Below are 16295 nucleotides of genomic sequence, written 5' to 3'. Positions count from 1 at the left end.
CGGCAACCGCTCGGTGCCAAGATGGCGGCCGGGGCCGGGCAGGAAGGAGGCGGGAGGTGGGGGGGGGGGGAGCGGGCAAGATGGCGGCGGGGCGGGGCGGGCGGCGGGCGGGCTCCATGGCGGCGGCGGCGGCGGCGGCTGCGCAGGCGGGGCCCCTCCTCCCTCGGGCTGCGGCCGCTGCGGGTGCGCGAGGACCGGCACCGGCGGCACCGGCGGCACCGGCATGGGCGTGCACGTGGAGACCATCGCCCCCGGCGACGGTGAGCCGCGCCCCGCGCTCTCTGTCTCTTTTCTCCCTTTTCTTTCCCCGTTCGGCCCGAACTGCCGGTGCTGGTGCCGGTACCGGGCCCGGTGCCGGTTCGCTGACGGTGCCGTGTCTCCCCGCAGGGCGGACGTTCCCCAAGCGCGGCCAGACCTGCGTGGTGCACTACACGGGTGAGTGCCCCGGGGGCTGCAGGGTGGGGCTGCCCCGCCGCCGGTACCGGGAGGGAGCGGGGGGGGGGGTCGTGGTGCTGTGTGTCGGCCCGGCGACAAAGAGTCGCGATACGGGAGAACGGCCCCAACCGGGATGTGCCTCCCCCCGCATCCCGGGAGCCTGCGGGGACCCCCGGGCCCGTGTGGGCGGCGGGGCTGGGCCGCGGCGCTCCCCGAGGGAACGGGGCGGGGGGGGGGGCCCCGGGGCGGCCCGTGTGGGGGCGAGGGGCGGCCCCCGGCGGGGGTGGGGGGCCCCAGGGTGCCCCCGGTTGGCCCCGGGGCGGGGGGCGCCCGGTTGCCCCTGTGGGAGCTGCTTTGAGTATGGGGGGGCTCTCCCCGTGGCACCGTGGGGGTCCTGCGGCAGGAGACCCCCCCCCCCCGTGGGCTGTGAGGGGTCGGGCTGAGACCCCCAGTGCTCGGTGTGCCTTTGGGACCCTCTTGCTACCGGGGGGGGTCCCTGGGCAGCCGGGGAGCGGTGCTGTCCCCGCGTCCCCCTCCCCAACATTGCCCCCGGTGCCCCTGGGGGCAGCTCGTGGGGTACAACCGGGCACCCGCAGCCCAGCCCGGGCTGGTTTTGGGGTGGGGGGCGCGATGCTCCCCGGGTGTCCCCGGCTCTGCGGGACCCCCCCCCCGAGGGTTCTCCCGCAGGGTTTTGGCGGAGGGCAGCCCGACAGCCAAGGTGGGTGACGTTACACACGCTGCGCTCCCAACGGCTTGCACGGACCTCGCGAGGAAACCGACGTCGCCAGCCTGGAAAACGCCTCGGAGGGGGTCTCGCCTCTCCGTCGGCAGCTCCGGCTCAGCGTGTCGGCTGCTGAGCTCCGGGATGAAAAGGGGTCGGCCCATCTGTCTCTGCTAATTACGGCCGCTTGTCACCCCCCCCCGCCCCGTGCTTTCAGCTCCCCCAGCAGCGTGGAGCTGCCGTGCCCTGCAGGAGGAGGACGAGGGTGCCGGGCTCTGCACAGCGGAGCCCTGCAGAGGGGCAGGAGGGCTTTGCGGGCCCCTAAAGCTCCCGCGGAGCTGTCTGAGCTCGCCGTCCAGCCCGTCTGCTTCTCCTCCATCTCCTCCCCGTCGTTTTAATTCCCTGGTTGGGAGGAGAGGAAGCGGCTCGGTCTCTCCCGGCCGCCTCCTCTGCCGGCAGCCCCGTTTCCTCTGCCGGTGGAAGAACAAAGGGACGCTGGCAGGCAGTCAAGTGGCTCCCGGTGGGCCAGCCCTGCCGCCTGCCAGCCCTCGCGGCTCCCAGCACCGGCTCCTCTCCTGCCAGCCTCCTGCGGCCTTGCGGGAGCACGGCCGCGCTCCCCGGCTCCCTCCCTCGCCCCGGTGGAGCTGCCGGTGGGTCGCCGGTGCTGGGTTTCCACCCCTGCATCCCATCTGGATGGAGGGCTGTGCGGGGACCTGCCTCCTGCCAGACCCTTCCCAGCAGCAGCAAGTGATAAGCTGGGCTTGGGAGTGGTTCTCTGATTTATTTTTATATATTTTTTTGTTATCATTGTCTCCTTTTGGCCTTTTTGCCCCCAGCAGACAGCTCCCTGACTCACCCGCCTGGGCAGGCAGCTGAAATCGAAAGCCCCCAGTCTGCGCGTGGTACCCACAGGCCACCGTGCCCTGCTTTTGCTGGATGCTCCCTGCATCCCTGAGAGCAGAGAAGGGAATTTAGCTTTCCGTAAATGTGGGAAACGGTTGAATTCCCCAGCCCTGTGGCTCACTATGACGTTTATTGAGCCTGGAGCAGCTCAGGGGCAGCAGTAGAGGCGCAATGCGTTGGGTGCTGTGCTCAGGGGCCTCGTGAAGAGCCCCGGCAGTGGCTGTCTCTGTGCAGAAACCCAGCCCGAGCCCTAATGGGCGTGCGGCGCCTCGGCTCTCCCCGAGCTCCGCCGAGTTATAGATTTGCAGTCACTTGATTAAAATCCATTTTGGAAAAAAGCCGGGGAGCTGAGGGAGGGGGGATTACGGGGAGCCAGCTCGTTTGGCCGTCCCCGCTGCTGCAGGAGGTGCCTGCTCGCTGTGGGTCCGTCTGAGGCACGAGCAAACCACGGCATCTGCTGCTCTCTCTCTGTGGCTGTCGTCTCGGCGCATCCGCTCCCGAGCACGATGCGATGGGTGAGCTGGGTGTTACGTTTCCCAGCCCGCAGTGGAACTGGGGCATCAGGCCGAGCTGCTGCTGGGTGAGCAGGGGGCCAGGCTCCCTGCCCTGCAGCACCCCGGGCGCTGTTCCTCCTGTCCTTTGCTCCCCAAGTGCTCCGTGTCTGCTCGCTTAATTTACAGCGGGCACATTTAGGCAGGGCAGGCACTGGACCACTGTCCCCTCGCCCCAGAGCCCAGGTTTCCTGCCCCTCAGCAGCTCCTCTGCTCTACAGCACCGGTGAGAGCAGCCATTTCATCCCGGGGCTGTGAGGGATGGACAGACAGACGGACGGCCCTGCTGCAGGAGCACAAGGAGAGCCACGCTCGGGGAAGGAGGTGCAGAGCACAGCATCCTCCTGCCTGCCGGCTCAGGAGACGCCAATCCCTCGTGCTGGGGTTGTCCCAGCGGCAGCAGAGGCGTGTGGGGGGATCTGGGGCAGCCGAACCTTGTCCCCTTCCTCTGGTCCCAGGTCAGGCAGGGAGAAAAACCTCTCCAGCACGGCTGGGCTGAGGGCACCGGGGATTTGGGAGGTCCCCGCAGCCCCGTGGGGTGGGCAGCGGGGAGCCAGCTCTGGCTCTCAGTCGGAGTCGAGCCTGCGGGGGAATAGAGGAGCGGAGGAGCTGCCGGGGAGCTGGCGCAGCGGGGCTTTCGAAAGAGCCTTTGATGTGAGATCTGCTACAAAAGGCAGTTAAGGAAACTAAATCAAGGGTAAAGTCCTCTGATGTATTCAGGAGTGATGGCAGCGGGATGGGAGGGTTGCTTCGGAGCACAGGAGTGCGGTGATCGTGGGGAGCGTGTGGCTGGTGGTTGCAGCCCTGATTCTGCCTGGATCGGGCCCCTCGGGCTGTGGGGGGCTTTGCTGGCGTGGTGGGGGCACTCCTCAGCACCCCAGAGCGCAGCCGGGCCTCAGGGTTCATCCCTCCCGGTGCTGGGAGCAGGGTGGCAGAGAAGAGAGGACATGGGGGAGCAGTGGCCGTGCTGGGGAGCACCGGGACTGGACCAGGTGAACTGGGTGGGCAAAGCACCGCCTTGGAGGGAGGTGGGCTCAGAGCAGGGAGAGGGGCTGGAGAAAACTGACTTTCCTTGGCAGGATGGGCGCAGAGGGAGCAGGATCCGTCCCCAGCACCCGCTGTGTTGCTGCGCGGGCCGAGCACAGCCTGGCCACCGGCTCGGCAGGGCGCAGGCTCTTCCTGTTCGCACAGCACCTTGCACGTCGGTGCTCCCTGCGCTGCTTCTGCGCGGTCGCGAGACGTTTCCTCCCGGGGTGCGCAGCCGCCGAGTGGTCGCGGGAGCTCAGCGCCTCCTCCTAAAGTGCCTGTCCCCAAGCTGTGCATGGGGTCCCATCCTGCTGGGCCGCAGCGAGCGGTCGGCAGAGCCTCTTCCACCTCCAGCTGGTGACGGGCCGGGCTGGGCCGTGGCTTTGAAGCAGCCGTGAGCAGCTCAGACGCTGGAGCTCAAAATCTGAAGCACTGTGCGGAGCAGAGGCGGGCTTTAACCTCCTGACACGGGGCTGGAGCGGGTCCTGGTCACTCCCCGCGTGTCCCAGGGCCCTCAGTGGGAAGAGTTTCCCGTGCTGTCCCTTCCTCCAGCTGGAGCGGAGGGGCCAAGCCGTGCATTGCAGCCGGCGTCTCCCGGCCGCAGCGTGCCAAGTGTGGCAGAGACCTGGCAGCACCACGGCCGCTCCCCAGAGCCGCCGGTGTGACGGCACCATCCCGTCTCGGCCACAAGCTCCTTGCTCTCCTCTTTGCTTCGTCGTCTCTGAGACCCCCTGGTGTAACTCTGGGGAGGCTCCGTGGTGGCCGTGCTGTGGGGTCACCCGAGGCATCACCTCCGCGATGCCCCGCTCGGAGCCGAGGCGAGCCAGGATGCGGCCTGGGCCGGCTGCTGCTGCTGGCCGCTGGCTGTCCGCAGCGGCTGGGGCTCTGCCTCCAGCCGGAGGATGCTTTGCCTTTACTAATGGCTTTGAGATCTCATTATCGCCTCGCTTGGGGACGGCAGGGATGAGGAAATGGTTGCTCATACTTCTCGAAGGCTGGAGGAAGAAATCTCCTGGGAGCCTCTCTGGCGGAGGATGTGCCAGAGATGAGGATGCCATCTCCGAAGCGTTGGAGCCTTTTTGTTTCGCCGCTGCCGTGGCAGGGGGCAGCGCGGCGCGGTGGGCATCCCACAGCCCCATAACACGGAGCAGGATGAGCCCCACGTGCGACCAGCACCTTCCTGGCTCGGGGGATGGATCCTCTGGGCTGGCACAAGCAGCTCCACAGGGTAACCCCTCCGTCCCGAGGCTAGGGAGCTGCCCACTTGGTAACTCGCCCCGAGGCCAGGTTTGGGAAGGTGAGGTCTGCGCCTGGGGCAGGCGGCCTCTGTGCCGTGGGCTTTGCAGCGACTCCAGCGGCACCGGCGGTGCTTTTGGGTTCGCTCTGAGCTGGCTTTCTCAATGCTGCCGTGGGAAGCAGGTGCCCCAAGGGTTTCCCATACGAGAAGGTTGTTGGCTGCTGCCTGGTCCCGGGGGGCTCTGGGTGCGGAACCAAAGCGTGGAGGGGGTGAGGGGAGAGCGTGGCCTCTGGTTTCCGCAGGCAGGGGGAAGGCAGTAGCTGGCTGTGCTCGTTTTCATCACCCGACTGCGGGGTGGGGAAACCGCGGCCGCAGCCTCTTCCCTTTCCCTGCAGCAGGGAGGGGAGAAGGGGTGGGCGCGAGGTGCCCCCTGCCTCATCCTGCACCTCCCCGGCTCCCCGTGACGCCAGAGGGCACGGAGCTGAGCTCGGGGCAGCACGGTGCTGCCTGCGCCAGCCGTCCTGGCCTTCCTCACGTCCCTGCTGCCAGCGTCCCCAGCATGGGAGCGGTGCCAGGCGGGGCTGGGAGCAGGCTCAGCGCCTGAGAGGTTTGTCCTGGAAGGAGGAAACGAGAAAAGGCCAGATTTGCTGTTCCAAAGTCCAGGTGCCGCGGGGTGACCGGCTGAGCTGGTGCTGATGCTCGGAGCCTGGGGCCCCGGCGGGGAGCTTTTTGCTTTCCGTGAAGTTCAAAGCTTACCTCCCCTCCCCGAAAGAAACGGGGCAGCAGGGTCCCCCGCGCTGTGGCACGATGCTGAATGGGGGGCAGGCCGCTGTGGTGGGCGAAGGGGGACGTGCAGCAGCCTGCCGTGAGGAGCTGCTGGAGAAAATCCTGCCCTGGGTGGGCTCAGGGGGCGCTGGCCCCATCCCCAGGGACCGCCGGGGTCCCGCGCCCATCCCACCGCAGCACGAGCCCGGGCTGCCGTGTCCTGCCCTCCGTGCAGATGCCGTGGGTTTGCTCACCCGTGGGCAGTGACTCAGTGGTTCGGGGAAATCACCGCGGCCCATGCGCTGCTGGACAAGGCAACAGGTTTGTTTCTCGAGACCGGAGCGGTTTTCAGCCAGAAAAACAGGTTCTCGGGCTTCTTGGGGAAGTCAAGAAGCGAGAAACGTTTGCGGCAGTTGATCTTACATTTCAAACCCTTCGGTGCTGTTAATTAGCAGCTGCCGCTCTGCTGCCACGGGCAATGGCTCTGTCTTTTTATGGCCGCAGCAGCCGCAGGAGGGGGGCCGTGGCTGTTCCGGGGCGCTGGCGGCAGCCTCAGGACCCCGCAGCCCCCAGACCTGGCTCTGCAGGCTCCATCCTAGCGCTGCTGCGGCGACGGCAGAGCCCTCAGCATCCTGCACGCTGCCCCCGGAGCTGCTGCGGCCGGGGTCCGCGAGCCCTCGGCTCTGGTTCCCGTGCCTGCAGCCCTCTCCCAGCTCCGTGTGCCGGCGGTGGGAACGCCCCAGGTACAAAGCCGGCCTCTCCGGGCTCTTCGTGGCCGTGCACGGCTCCCGGCGTGGCTGTCGTCTGTCCAGCAGCCAAGTTCTTCCAGCAAAGCCGCCGCTCCTATAAGGCAGCTCCGGCTGCAAGATTCCCCAAGAAGGTCACGCAGGGAGCAAGGGAGGGACCGCGGGGAAGGGAGGAAATTCCTCCCCTTGCTCGTGCCGGGGGAGTTATATTTAGCCCTGGGGTATCTATCGGTGCCGTGGAGCCTGCGCTACGTGGTGTGTGCTGCGGGACAGGGGCTGCCCCGGGGCAGGTGCGGCCGGCGCTTGGCACCGTCTCTTACCCGTCGCTCCCGGGCACGGTTTGGCTCCTGCCCAGCGGGCCGTGGCTGGGCACGGGCAGGGCTTTGGGCCAGCAGCGTGTGAGGATGGAAACCTGCCCTGGCTCGTGCCCCGCCGTGCGGAGCAGCCGGTGCTGGGAGGACCCATCCTGCCCGCCCCAGGGCTGCTCCCACCGGGCCGGAGGCAGCCCCGGTCTGCAACAGGAGGTGCCGGTGGGGGGGGGGGCTCTCCCCCCAGGCTGGGAAAGGAGGCTGCTGCAAAACCCCTTTGACTCAGGGCCACGTGAGCTCTGTCGGTGACCGTCACGCCCGTCGGCAGCCTCAGTGCCAGGTGACAACCTGACCCGGCCCACGTGGCCGTCCGGCTCTGCCCGGGGGCCGTTCGCGTGGCTCCGTTCCTGGTCACGAGCCGCATCCCTCCCTCCCTCCTTTCTCTCCCCAGGTATGCTGGAGGATGGGAAGAAGTTTGATTCCTCCCGCGACAGGAACAAGCCGTTCAAGTTCGTGATGGGCAAGCAGGAGGTGATCCGGGGCTGGGAGGAAGGCGTCGCCCAGGTACCCGCTGCCTCTCCGAGCGCGGTCGCGCTCGCGGGGCTGCGCGGAGCCGCAGCGTGGGCACGGATCGCTGCGTGCCGCTCTTTATCTTTCCACCCCGTTCTGTGTTTTCCACCCCTCCGCGATGGGAGGCGTGGGCGTGAATATCACCTTCTGCATCGCCACCTGCCAGATGGCAGGAACGGAGCAGGGCCGGGCCTGAGAAACACCTACGGCACGCCGGTGACTCAGCGGTGACATTTCTCTACTGAGTCAGCTCCGAGCGAGCTCCGCGGGGAGCACTCGGGGGCCCCCCCCCCGTTCCCAGCAGCGACGGCTCCCGGGCGGCGAAGCCCACGCGGAGGCAGGGAGGGATGGAGGGAGGCAGTGGGGGGAAGGAGGGAGGCTGCTCAGCACGGTTCGGCCCCAGCGTGCCTGACTGCGGCGGGCTCTGCGCGGCTGGGAGCCGGCGCCCACGCTGCGCGCAGCACGGGGATGCTGCCGTCTGCAGGGAGCGGTCTGGCAGTCCCTGCCCGCCCCCGAAAACACGTGCGGGAAGGACATCGCTAGCCCTGCTCCATCTGTGGCAGCCCTGCTCCTTTTGCAGCCCGTGCTGCCTGCCTTTCCCTTCTGATGGTCTGCTCGTTCCTCTCCTGTCCCCTCTGCCCCCGTCCTTGCTCCTTCCCAGCACAGGGAAAGGAGCAGAGGCAGGTCCGTGTCCCTCTTGCTGCCCCTCACGCAGTGTTTGCACATCCCCTGACGTCCTTGTCTCTTTCCCCGCTCCCAGATGAGCGTTGGTCAGAGGGCGAAGATGACCATCTCCCCAGATTACGCCTACGGCTCTACTGGCCACCCAGGGATCATCCCACCAAACGCCACTCTAATTTTCGACGTGGAGCTCATGAAATTGGAATGACCTACCCCAACACCCTGTCCTCGGGTAAGGAGGGGGCTGCTGGGGCTGGAGGGGGCAGCTGGGGCTGGGGGAAGGCTCGAGGCCCCCGTCTTCTGCCTTGGGGAAGGGGGACGGAGGTGGTGGGGGGCTGTGAGGAGGATGGGGCGGGTTTCTGGCTGTGGGCGGAGGCTGCTGTCGGGAGGCTCGGTGATTTGGGGATCGCTCTGGTGACACAAGCAGGGTTTCCAGCAGGCGCATGCCTCAGGGATGTTCTGGTGCTGGCTGAAGGTGCCTCAGTCCCTTCATGTTGTGTCCCTGCCGCCCCTTGCACCTCTTCACCACCGCTGCGTGGGTCCCTGCGGTGCGGGCAGGATGGGGCCGTGCGCCCGGGTGCCTCGCTCACAGCCAGCTTCCCCCCCGCCCCCCGCCATCGGGGCTCGACTTCTGCTTTGAGCAAACCCTGCGGTTTGCAGCGGGACCTCGATGAGCGTGCTCCTTCCCCCGCCGCGCTCCCCTGCAGGGCTTTGTCACGGTGCCTCCTCTCTTCCCCCAAACAGGTTTGGCACATGGAGGAATCCAGAATCTCAGCTTCAAGAAGAGTGCACATGACTTTGTACGGAGCTTTTCCCGATAGTCCACTACACTCATTGTATAACCTTACACCTTGATTGAATGCCTTTGGTCACTAAGCTTTGCGTCTGACTCTTCCTCCTTGTATCGTGTTTTTATGTCTTTTTAAACTATACGCCGTAAACCTCAACTCTTTTTTGGGTCAAGTTCTTAATCTTATTTTTGTTCCAGGTATAGACTACGTTTTACCGGTAGCACGCAGATGGGCTGACCTTAGATAGGAGTCATTTGAACAAAAGGAAACCCGTTAGTTACTTGTTTCGGTGCAGATCTCTATGGTGTTTTCAAACCAGAAATTGCTGCTGCTGCAAAAGCCATAGCAGAGTGAGGCTGGCGAGGCTGAACGGATGTGGAGAGCGAAGTAGTGCTAGGATTGTGTGTAGTTACCCTGCCTGGAACCGGGGCGCCGAGGAAGCAGCGTGTCCTTTCCCTGCTCTCCGGGGGAAGCGCAGCATCGCCGCGGGGCTGCTCTGCCCCTGCTTCCCCTCCCAGCTCCTCCTCACTTGGCCGGCTGGTGGCGGACCCGTCCCCCAGCCCGCTTGTGGGTTTGGGGAGACGGGTGTCCATCGGAGCTCCGCCACGGCCTAGAAATTCAATAATTTACATTGAGCCTTCTTTTTTTTTTAAAAAAAACACACAAAATCGGCAGACAAACGGAAGGTGCTGTCTACAGGGGAGGTGGCGGGGCTGGTGGGGTCAGCTCGCAAGAAAACGCCCCCGTCCCTCCCTCTCCCCTCCGGAAAGGAAACATCAGACCCCGGTTGTCCCCAGTCTGAGCACGCCTGACCGTTCTCTCCTGACACCTGATGCTGGTCATCGCCGCTTGTCTGGTCTCATGCGATGCGTAGCTTCCCCCGCTGCTGTCCTTCTGCCCCTCCCTCTGCCCCGCGTAGTGATTTGGTAAGAGAAATTGCCGCCGTTCACTTCCTTCTCCACCGCATAAAGGTATCAAGTTTTATTATTGCAATAAAAACGCTTTATGCTGGCTTTTCTCAGCCCTGTGTCTCGGAGGTTTTTCCTGCTCGCGGGGCGCTGGGGGGGGGCGGACTCCTGCCCCGTCCCCTGGCGGCGCGGTGAGGCTGGGGCGCTCAGCTCTGGGTGCAGAGGGAGCAGCTTGGCCCCGCGGGGAGGCGGCGGTGCCCTGCCTGGCTTTGCATCATCGCCTTACCGCAACCCCATTGAGCATTGCCCTCAGCATCCGGCCCCACCGGGGAGCGCGAAGGGCAGGTGGCTGCACCCGGGGTGCCCCCCGCCCCAGGGAAGTGTTACCCTGTCGGGGTTTGGGTCACTCCTCTTTGGGGGCTGGAAGCAGCACCGCCTGACGCCGCACATCCCTCGCTCCGTGCGCACAAACCACGTCTCAGCGGAGGCTGAAAACCCCCCCTTGGGGTTTTCGTGGGTGCCCCTCGTAGCGATCCGGTCCTGATGCCTGCCTGGTTTAGCAGGGGCTTTGCTCAAGGGCGTGCCTGGGGCAATGCTGTGGTTTCTCAGCTGCAGGACGGGGCTCGCAGCCCGTCACTTTCGGTCTTCTCTGCAGAAGCTTGCACGCTCGGTGCCGGGGGAACATCTTGGGGCTTGGGGCGCGGGCGCCGCTCGGGCACTGCTGCTCTCGCTGCCTGTGTCGGGGCCGGGGGGCCTGGTGCGGGTCCTGCCCCCAGCACACGGGCTGTTAAGGGCTCAAGGTCCCCAAGGCCGGTGCTCAGCTCCCTGCTGCCTCGTGCCAGCACCCAGCTCCCCCGCAGACGGCCTTTGCTCCGTTTGCCGCGATCGATAACGCGGCCGTGGCGAGTCCCCGAGCTGGAGCGGGGCCGGTGGGAGCCACGTTTGCATTTCAAGGGGGATGCGGGGGGGGGCTGGAAAAGGCGCTGGAGGGAGCTGGTGCCTTTGGAGAAGACGCGGCGTCTGCAGGCTGGGCTGCCACCCTCTGGGCTCCCGGCGCTCGCGGCACCCAGTTTGGGAACGGTTTTGCCTGGGTGCCTCGGGATGGATGCTGCCGGGTGTCCTGGTGTGCGGGGCACAAGCGAGGGCACGGGATTGGGGCCACCCAGTGCGAACATAAGCACTTCCCTTAGCTGCTGCTCGTCGGCGTGAGCTCTGCCCACCCCAGGGTGCTGCTGCCTGGGCTCGGGAGCTGGAAAGGTGGGAGGTGGTCCCTGGGCTATGGCATTGCTCCAGGACCCCCAGCTCGCCAGCACGGGGTGGGGGGTGAAGCGTGGGGGCCGCCCTCCCTCTGCTGGGACTGCACCTGGGTGGAAACTCCGGGCGAGCTTGGGTTTCTCTTCCTGCAGCCTTTTGCCTTAATTATTAACCGGTGCCAGGCTGTGCCGAGGCGCTGAGGCCAGAGATAAGGCAGCGCCCGTGGGGGGGCTGGGAGGAGGAAAGGGGCTGGGGGGCCACGAGCTGCTTGGGGCTGTCCCTGTCCTCCTGTCCTGCTGCTGCCGGCCGTTTGTCCAGGGGGCTGCGTGGCCAGGGCTGGTGGCTTCCAAGGAGGGGTGGCACTGTCCTGGGGTGCTGCCTGCTGCAGATGGCACCGGGGGCATGGAGGGTGAGTGCGTGCGTGTGTGTGAGTGTGCAACGTGTGTGTGCCACCAGCAGCGTGTCCCTGGGCTCTCCCTGTGCCCCCTGCAGTTGCAGCCTGCACCAGGACCCTTCCAGCCCCGTCTCCGTGCGGTGTCCGGGGCAGGCGCGGCCGTCCTGCCTGCGGAGCCGTCCTTCCAGGTTTCCCGGTGGTGCTGGCAGCCTCCCTCCCCTGCTGCTTGCTCCTGGCCCCGTTTCTCAGCTGTGGGGCCGCTCCCGTCCTGGGCACGGCCGAGCTAAAAATACCTCCAGTAAATAAATAAAAAAAATACCGCCAGTAAATAAATCGCTTCCTCCTGACCCGGCGGGCAGGGCTGGGACGTGCCCGGCTCCTGCTGGCCCCGTTCCCGGGCTGGTGCCACCAGCGCTGGGCACCTGCGGGACCCCGCTCCTGCTCCCTGAGGACCTGGGGACACGGTGGCATCGAGCGGGTCGGCGGCCACATAGATTGGGGGCCGGGGTGACACAGCGACGTCCCACGGCAGCGGGACACCCTCCGCCCGCGCCCTGACTCACCGAGCGCGGCGCTGCCTCAGTTTTCCCAGCTGTGGCACGGGCCCACGGGGCCGTCACGCCTGGCCTGGTGGCTGCAAGGGTGCGGGATGGGGCACGTCAGCCCCACGCGCCCCAAACAGGGGTCACGGGAGGCGGCCACCCCCGCGGGGCTGCTGGCACGGGCACCCCCTGCGCCCACCCCGCACGCCGGGGGCACGGAGCCGCGGTGGCACCAGGCTGGGCACGAGGACCGTGGTGGCACCGAGCCGGGTGCTGGTGGCACCTGGGGGTGGCGATGCGGGAGGGGTGGGGGCCTCCGTGGTGGGTGCAAGGGTGCACAGCCCCAAATCTGCAGCACGCAGCATGGACAGACCCACGGAAAGCTGCCCCCGTCCCTGTCCCCATCCCCGTCTCCGACCCCGTCCCCGTGTGCTTCTGGCTGGGGCTCAGCAACCCCCGATCCCCCATAGCATCGGTTCTCTGAGCTGCGTTGCCTTCACCTTCCTGTTCCTCCTCCTCACCTGTGCCCCACCTGGGGGTGGTGGCAGTCAGCTGAGGCCACCAGGCCCCTCCCCGGGCCAGGCACTGCTATAAAGCCCCGGGGCCAGGCACGGGGCAGTGCGCAGGAGCCGGAGCTGATCGCAGGTGAGGCCGGGGTGATCTGGGCTGGGGGGAGCTGGGTTGGGTCCTTGGGGGGGGGGGGGTTGGCCTCACCCTGGGGATGCCACTGCTGGGCAGGATCCTGCCCGGCTCCCACGGGGCTCAAGGTGCCGTGGGATCAGAGCTGGGGCTGGGTTTGGCCCCCACGCACCGAGGTTTGGGTGATGTTTTTGGGGGCATCGCTGCGGGGACATTGGGGTGGAGGGGACTGGGGGGGGGTAAGGGCAGCGAGAAGCAGAGACGGGAGGGCTTTGCCCATGGGGACACTGCCTGTGGGGACGTCTCCCTGCCACGTCTGGGGATGTTGGAACAGCCCCGATGGGTGCCTGGGGACAGCGGGACCTGTTCCCCATGGAGCAGCAGCCGCCGGGACGCTCGTGCCCGTGCTCGTGCCCGGCACGCAGCCGGCCGTGTCCCGGCTGCCGGGAGGTGACGGAGGCGGTGGCCGTGGTGACACGGCCCTGAGTCACGCCAGAGGCCGTGGGTGACAGCCGGGCATGGAGCCAGGCACGCCGGGAGCGGGGCGAGCCCCAGCTTTGTGGGGGCGGCAGCTGGGGCTGGGGCCAGCTCCTGCCCTTGTGCCAGCCCCGTGGGGCCGCGAGGGATGCTCGGGGAGAGGCGCCCCGTCCCCAAACTGCCCCAACCCCGTCCCCATTCCTGTCCCAGGACACGGGCGCAGCAGCAGCGATGGCAACGCTCTACCCCTCGCTGGAGGACATGAAAGGCCACCAGGTCTTGCAGGTCAGTGTCAGCTCAGCGCCCCTATGGGGTGGGGAGGGACCGACCCCGAGGGTGCCCGTGGGGCTCACCTCGAGCAAACCCCATCTCTCGCCAGGCGCAGGCAGCCGCCGGTGTCGGCACCCCCGCCACGACGGTGCTCACCGAGAAGCCGACGCTCACCTCCGGCACCGGTAATGTGGGCTGCGATCAGCCCTCGGTGTCGAGGGGTTGTCTGGGTTGGGGGGGTCACCCACCACGGGGGGAGGCTCAGCTGAGACCCCCCCCCACAGCTTGGCGCACGGGTAGGGGATAGGGCTGGGGGTTTCTCCCCCCCCCCCCCCCCCCCCGCCTCATCCCGAGGGGGCTCTCTCCATGTCCCTTGTGCTGGTTGCTGGCTCCTGGTCCCGGGGGGGCTCCCAGATGTGTGTGTGGGGGTGGCTGTAAGCTGGGGACCCCACGCTGAGATCGCCCTCGCTGTGCCCCACAGCACCGCCCATGCTGTACCCCAACCTGGCGGAGCTGGAGGATTACATGGGACTCGCGCTCTCCAGCGAAGAGATCCAGAAAAAACTCTTCCCGGACAGCAGCACCGTAGGTGTCTGGGCTGGGGCTCCCACCTGCCCTGTGCTGGGACCCCCCCAGCCACAACATCACTGCTGGGGGGGGTCCCCTCCTTGGGGGGGGTCCCCTCCCGCAGCCACATCCTGCCCGGGGCAGGGGCACGGTGTCCCTCGAGGGCTGATGCGAGGCCGGGAGCAATGCAGGGCCCCGTGCCCCTCCTGGCCCCGCTGAGACCTGGCTCCAATGCAGGCGCTGACCCCCGCCGGCCCCCTGCCGGGCCAGCTGGTCGCCCCCCTGAGCGGGAACAACGCGGGGCTGCGGCGGGCGGAGATCAAGCCGGGCGTGCGGGAGATCCACCTCTGCAAGGACGAGCGGGGCAAGACGGGGCTGCAGCTGAGAAACATCGACCAGGTGAGGGGCTGGGCTGGTATGGGGCTGGGCACGGCACGGTGCTCCTTGGCATGGCACGGCGCTCCGTGGCATGGCACGGTGCTCCATGGCATGGCACAGCATGGTACGGCATGGCACGACACGGCACGGTGCTCCACGGCATGGCACGGTGCTCCACGGCACAGCATAGGACAGCATGGCATAGCATGGCATGGCACGGTGCTCCACGGCATAGCACGGCATGGTGTGGTGCTCCACGGCATGGCACGGCATAGTATGGCACGGCATGGTGCTCCATGGCATTGGAAAGCATGGTGGGGTGCACCATTGCACGGCACAGCATGACGTGGCACGGTGCACCGCTGCACAGCTTGGCACACCACAGCGTGGCACGGCACCGTGCACAGCATGGCACGGCCACCCGGGTCCCCGTGCCAGCCCCGTGCCATCGCTCCCCCCCTTGCCCCCAGGGCATCTTCGTGCAGCTGGTGAAGGCCAACTCGCCGGCCTCACTGGTGGGGCTGCGCTTCGGCGACCAGATCCTGCAGATCGACGGCAAGAACTGCACGGGCTGGAGCAGCGACAAGGCGCACCGGGCGCTGAAGAAGGCGTCCCCGGAGAAAATCGTCATGGTGGTGCGGGACAGGTGAGCGGCGGGCGGCTGGGCGCACGGTGCCACACACGGGGATGGTGCTGAGCGCTCTGTCCCCGCAGGCCGTTCCAGCGCACTGTCACCGTGCACAAGGACAGCACCGGCCACGTGGGCGTCGTGGTCAAGAAGGGGAAGATCGTGTCGCTGGCCAAGGACAGCTCTGCCGCCCGCAACGGCCTCCTGACCCACCACTACATCTGCGAGGTCAACGGCCAGAACGTCATCGGCATGAAGGTAGGGACACAGCCCTGTCCCCACAGTGCGGCTGCCGGCCATGAGGTGCTGCCCTGCGGCCTCTTGCAGGGTCTTTTTGGGTGCAAACTGCAGGATTTGAAGACAGAGCCATCAGGGTGCTGCCACCCGGGGGGAGGTGCGGGTTGGGGCAGCTGGGTTGTCGCACCACCGCATTTCAGCCCTGTCACGAGTGGGTTTTGCACAACTGTGTGTGCGAAACACGCCTGGGGACGCCCTGTGCCAAGGATCTGGCCAGGGCAGGCGCTGCGTGGTGCCGGGCGAGCTGCTGCGCCACGGGGGGCACCGCTCGCCTCCCACCGCCTTCTTGCCTCCAGGATAAGCAGCTCATGGAGGTGCTGGCGGACGCAGGGAACGTCGTCACGCTGACCATCATCCCCGCCGTGATCTACGAGCACATGGTCAAACGGTGAGACCGCGGGGTGCCCGCACCCCCCCCCCGTCCCCCGTCCCCTGCCGCAGCCCCAGGGTTACCCCCGTGGGGACCCGGGGGCTCGCCCCTGAGCACCTCCCCTGCGCCCAGGCTGTCGGCGGGGCTGGTGAAGTCGTCCATGGACCACTCCATCCCCGACCTCTGATGCGATCGCCGCCGTCCCGCCACCAGACACCGGCGTGGGCACCCCCCCCGGCCAAGCCTGGAAGTGGGGGGGCTCGGAGGGGCCGCAGAAGGTACCCTGCAGCCCCCCCAAAGAAGCTGTTTTAGCGCAGAAACCCATAAAGAGCCTGGGGCTGCAGGGCAGCGCAGGGCACCGCGGCACCAACCTGCAACCCTCCGGCGCTCTCCTCGCTCTCAGCAGCAGGGATGGGGAACGTGCCCCCACCTCCACGCTGCCTCCCCTTGTCCCAGGGTCCCCGTGTCCCCCCCCCAGGTCCCCTCGTGTCCCCTGCGGCCGCTCGGGCCAGCCGCCCTCGGGGCAGACGCCAAAGGCTGGCTCCAGCGAAAGCAGACACAGACCCAGCGACGTTTATTACATCCACCACAGACAGCGAGTACAGGACAGTGGAAAACGAGAGAAGGGGGGGGGGGGAGGGGTTACAGCTTTTTTCACTTCTGTATTTAAAAAATATATTATATAGATTTGTCTTTCAAATATAGTCATTACATTTATTTCTCGGCAAAGCTTTGGATAGTCGAACAGACGCGTACACAGCTCCACAAACACACTGCACAAGAGGCTGATATCCTGGCTGCGTTCCCACCGCTTCTCCCCGAATATTTTACACGGTG

The 16295-nt window shown here is 66.9% G+C and overlaps 2 protein-coding genes across 2 annotated transcripts; both read left to right on the top strand.

Moving 5' to 3' along the window:
- Positions 1–86: 86 nt before the first annotated feature.
- On the top strand, positions 87–9755 carry FKBP1A (FKBP prolyl isomerase 1A). Its single transcript, XM_080557934.1, has 5 exons — positions 87–260; positions 388–435; positions 7144–7256; positions 8023–8175; positions 8688–9755. The coding sequence occupies exons 1-4, from the start codon at positions 224–226 to the stop codon at positions 8149–8151; spliced, it is 327 nt and encodes a 108-aa protein (XP_080414060.1). The 5' UTR covers positions 87–223; the 3' UTR covers positions 8152–8175; positions 8688–9755.
- A 2644-nt stretch (positions 9756–12399) lies between these two features.
- On the top strand, positions 12400–16158 carry SDCBP2 (syndecan binding protein 2). Its single transcript, XM_080557927.1, has 9 exons — positions 12400–12477; positions 13159–13233; positions 13328–13403; positions 13700–13803; positions 14023–14184; positions 14634–14809; positions 14878–15049; positions 15385–15476; positions 15591–16158. The coding sequence occupies exons 2-9, from the start codon at positions 13180–13182 to the stop codon at positions 15643–15645; spliced, it is 891 nt and encodes a 296-aa protein (XP_080414053.1). The 5' UTR covers positions 12400–12477; positions 13159–13179; the 3' UTR covers positions 15646–16158.
- Positions 16159–16295: the final 137 nt, after the last annotated feature.

This window comes from Anser brachyrhynchus (genome assembly GCF_964034855.1).
Source record: "Anser brachyrhynchus genome assembly, chromosome: 16".
In the NCBI taxonomy this organism is placed as follows: domain Eukaryota; kingdom Metazoa; phylum Chordata; class Aves; order Anseriformes; family Anatidae; genus Anser; species Anser brachyrhynchus.
This window is presented reverse-complemented; position numbering and strand designations above follow the sequence as displayed.

Coding starts and splice junctions, on each gene's coding strand:
- FKBP1A (XM_080557934.1), top strand. CDS start 224: ATGGGCGTGCACGTGGAGACCATCGCCCCCGGCGACG. Junction 261..387: donor GACCATCGCCCCCGGCGACG/GTGAGCCGCGCC, acceptor GTCTCCCCGCAG/GGCGGACGTTCCCCAAGCGC. Junction 7,257..8,022: donor GGGAGGAAGGCGTCGCCCAG/GTACCCGCTGCC, acceptor CCCCGCTCCCAG/ATGAGCGTTGGTCAGAGGGC.
- SDCBP2 (XM_080557927.1), top strand. CDS start 13,180: ATGGCAACGCTCTACCCCTCGCTGGAGGACATGAAAGGCCACCAGGTC. Junction 13,404..13,699: donor GACGCTCACCTCCGGCACCG/GTAATGTGGGCT, acceptor TGTGCCCCACAG/CACCGCCCATGCTGTACCCC. Junction 15,477..15,590: donor TACGAGCACATGGTCAAACG/GTGAGACCGCGG, acceptor CCCTGCGCCCAG/GCTGTCGGCGGGGCTGGTGA.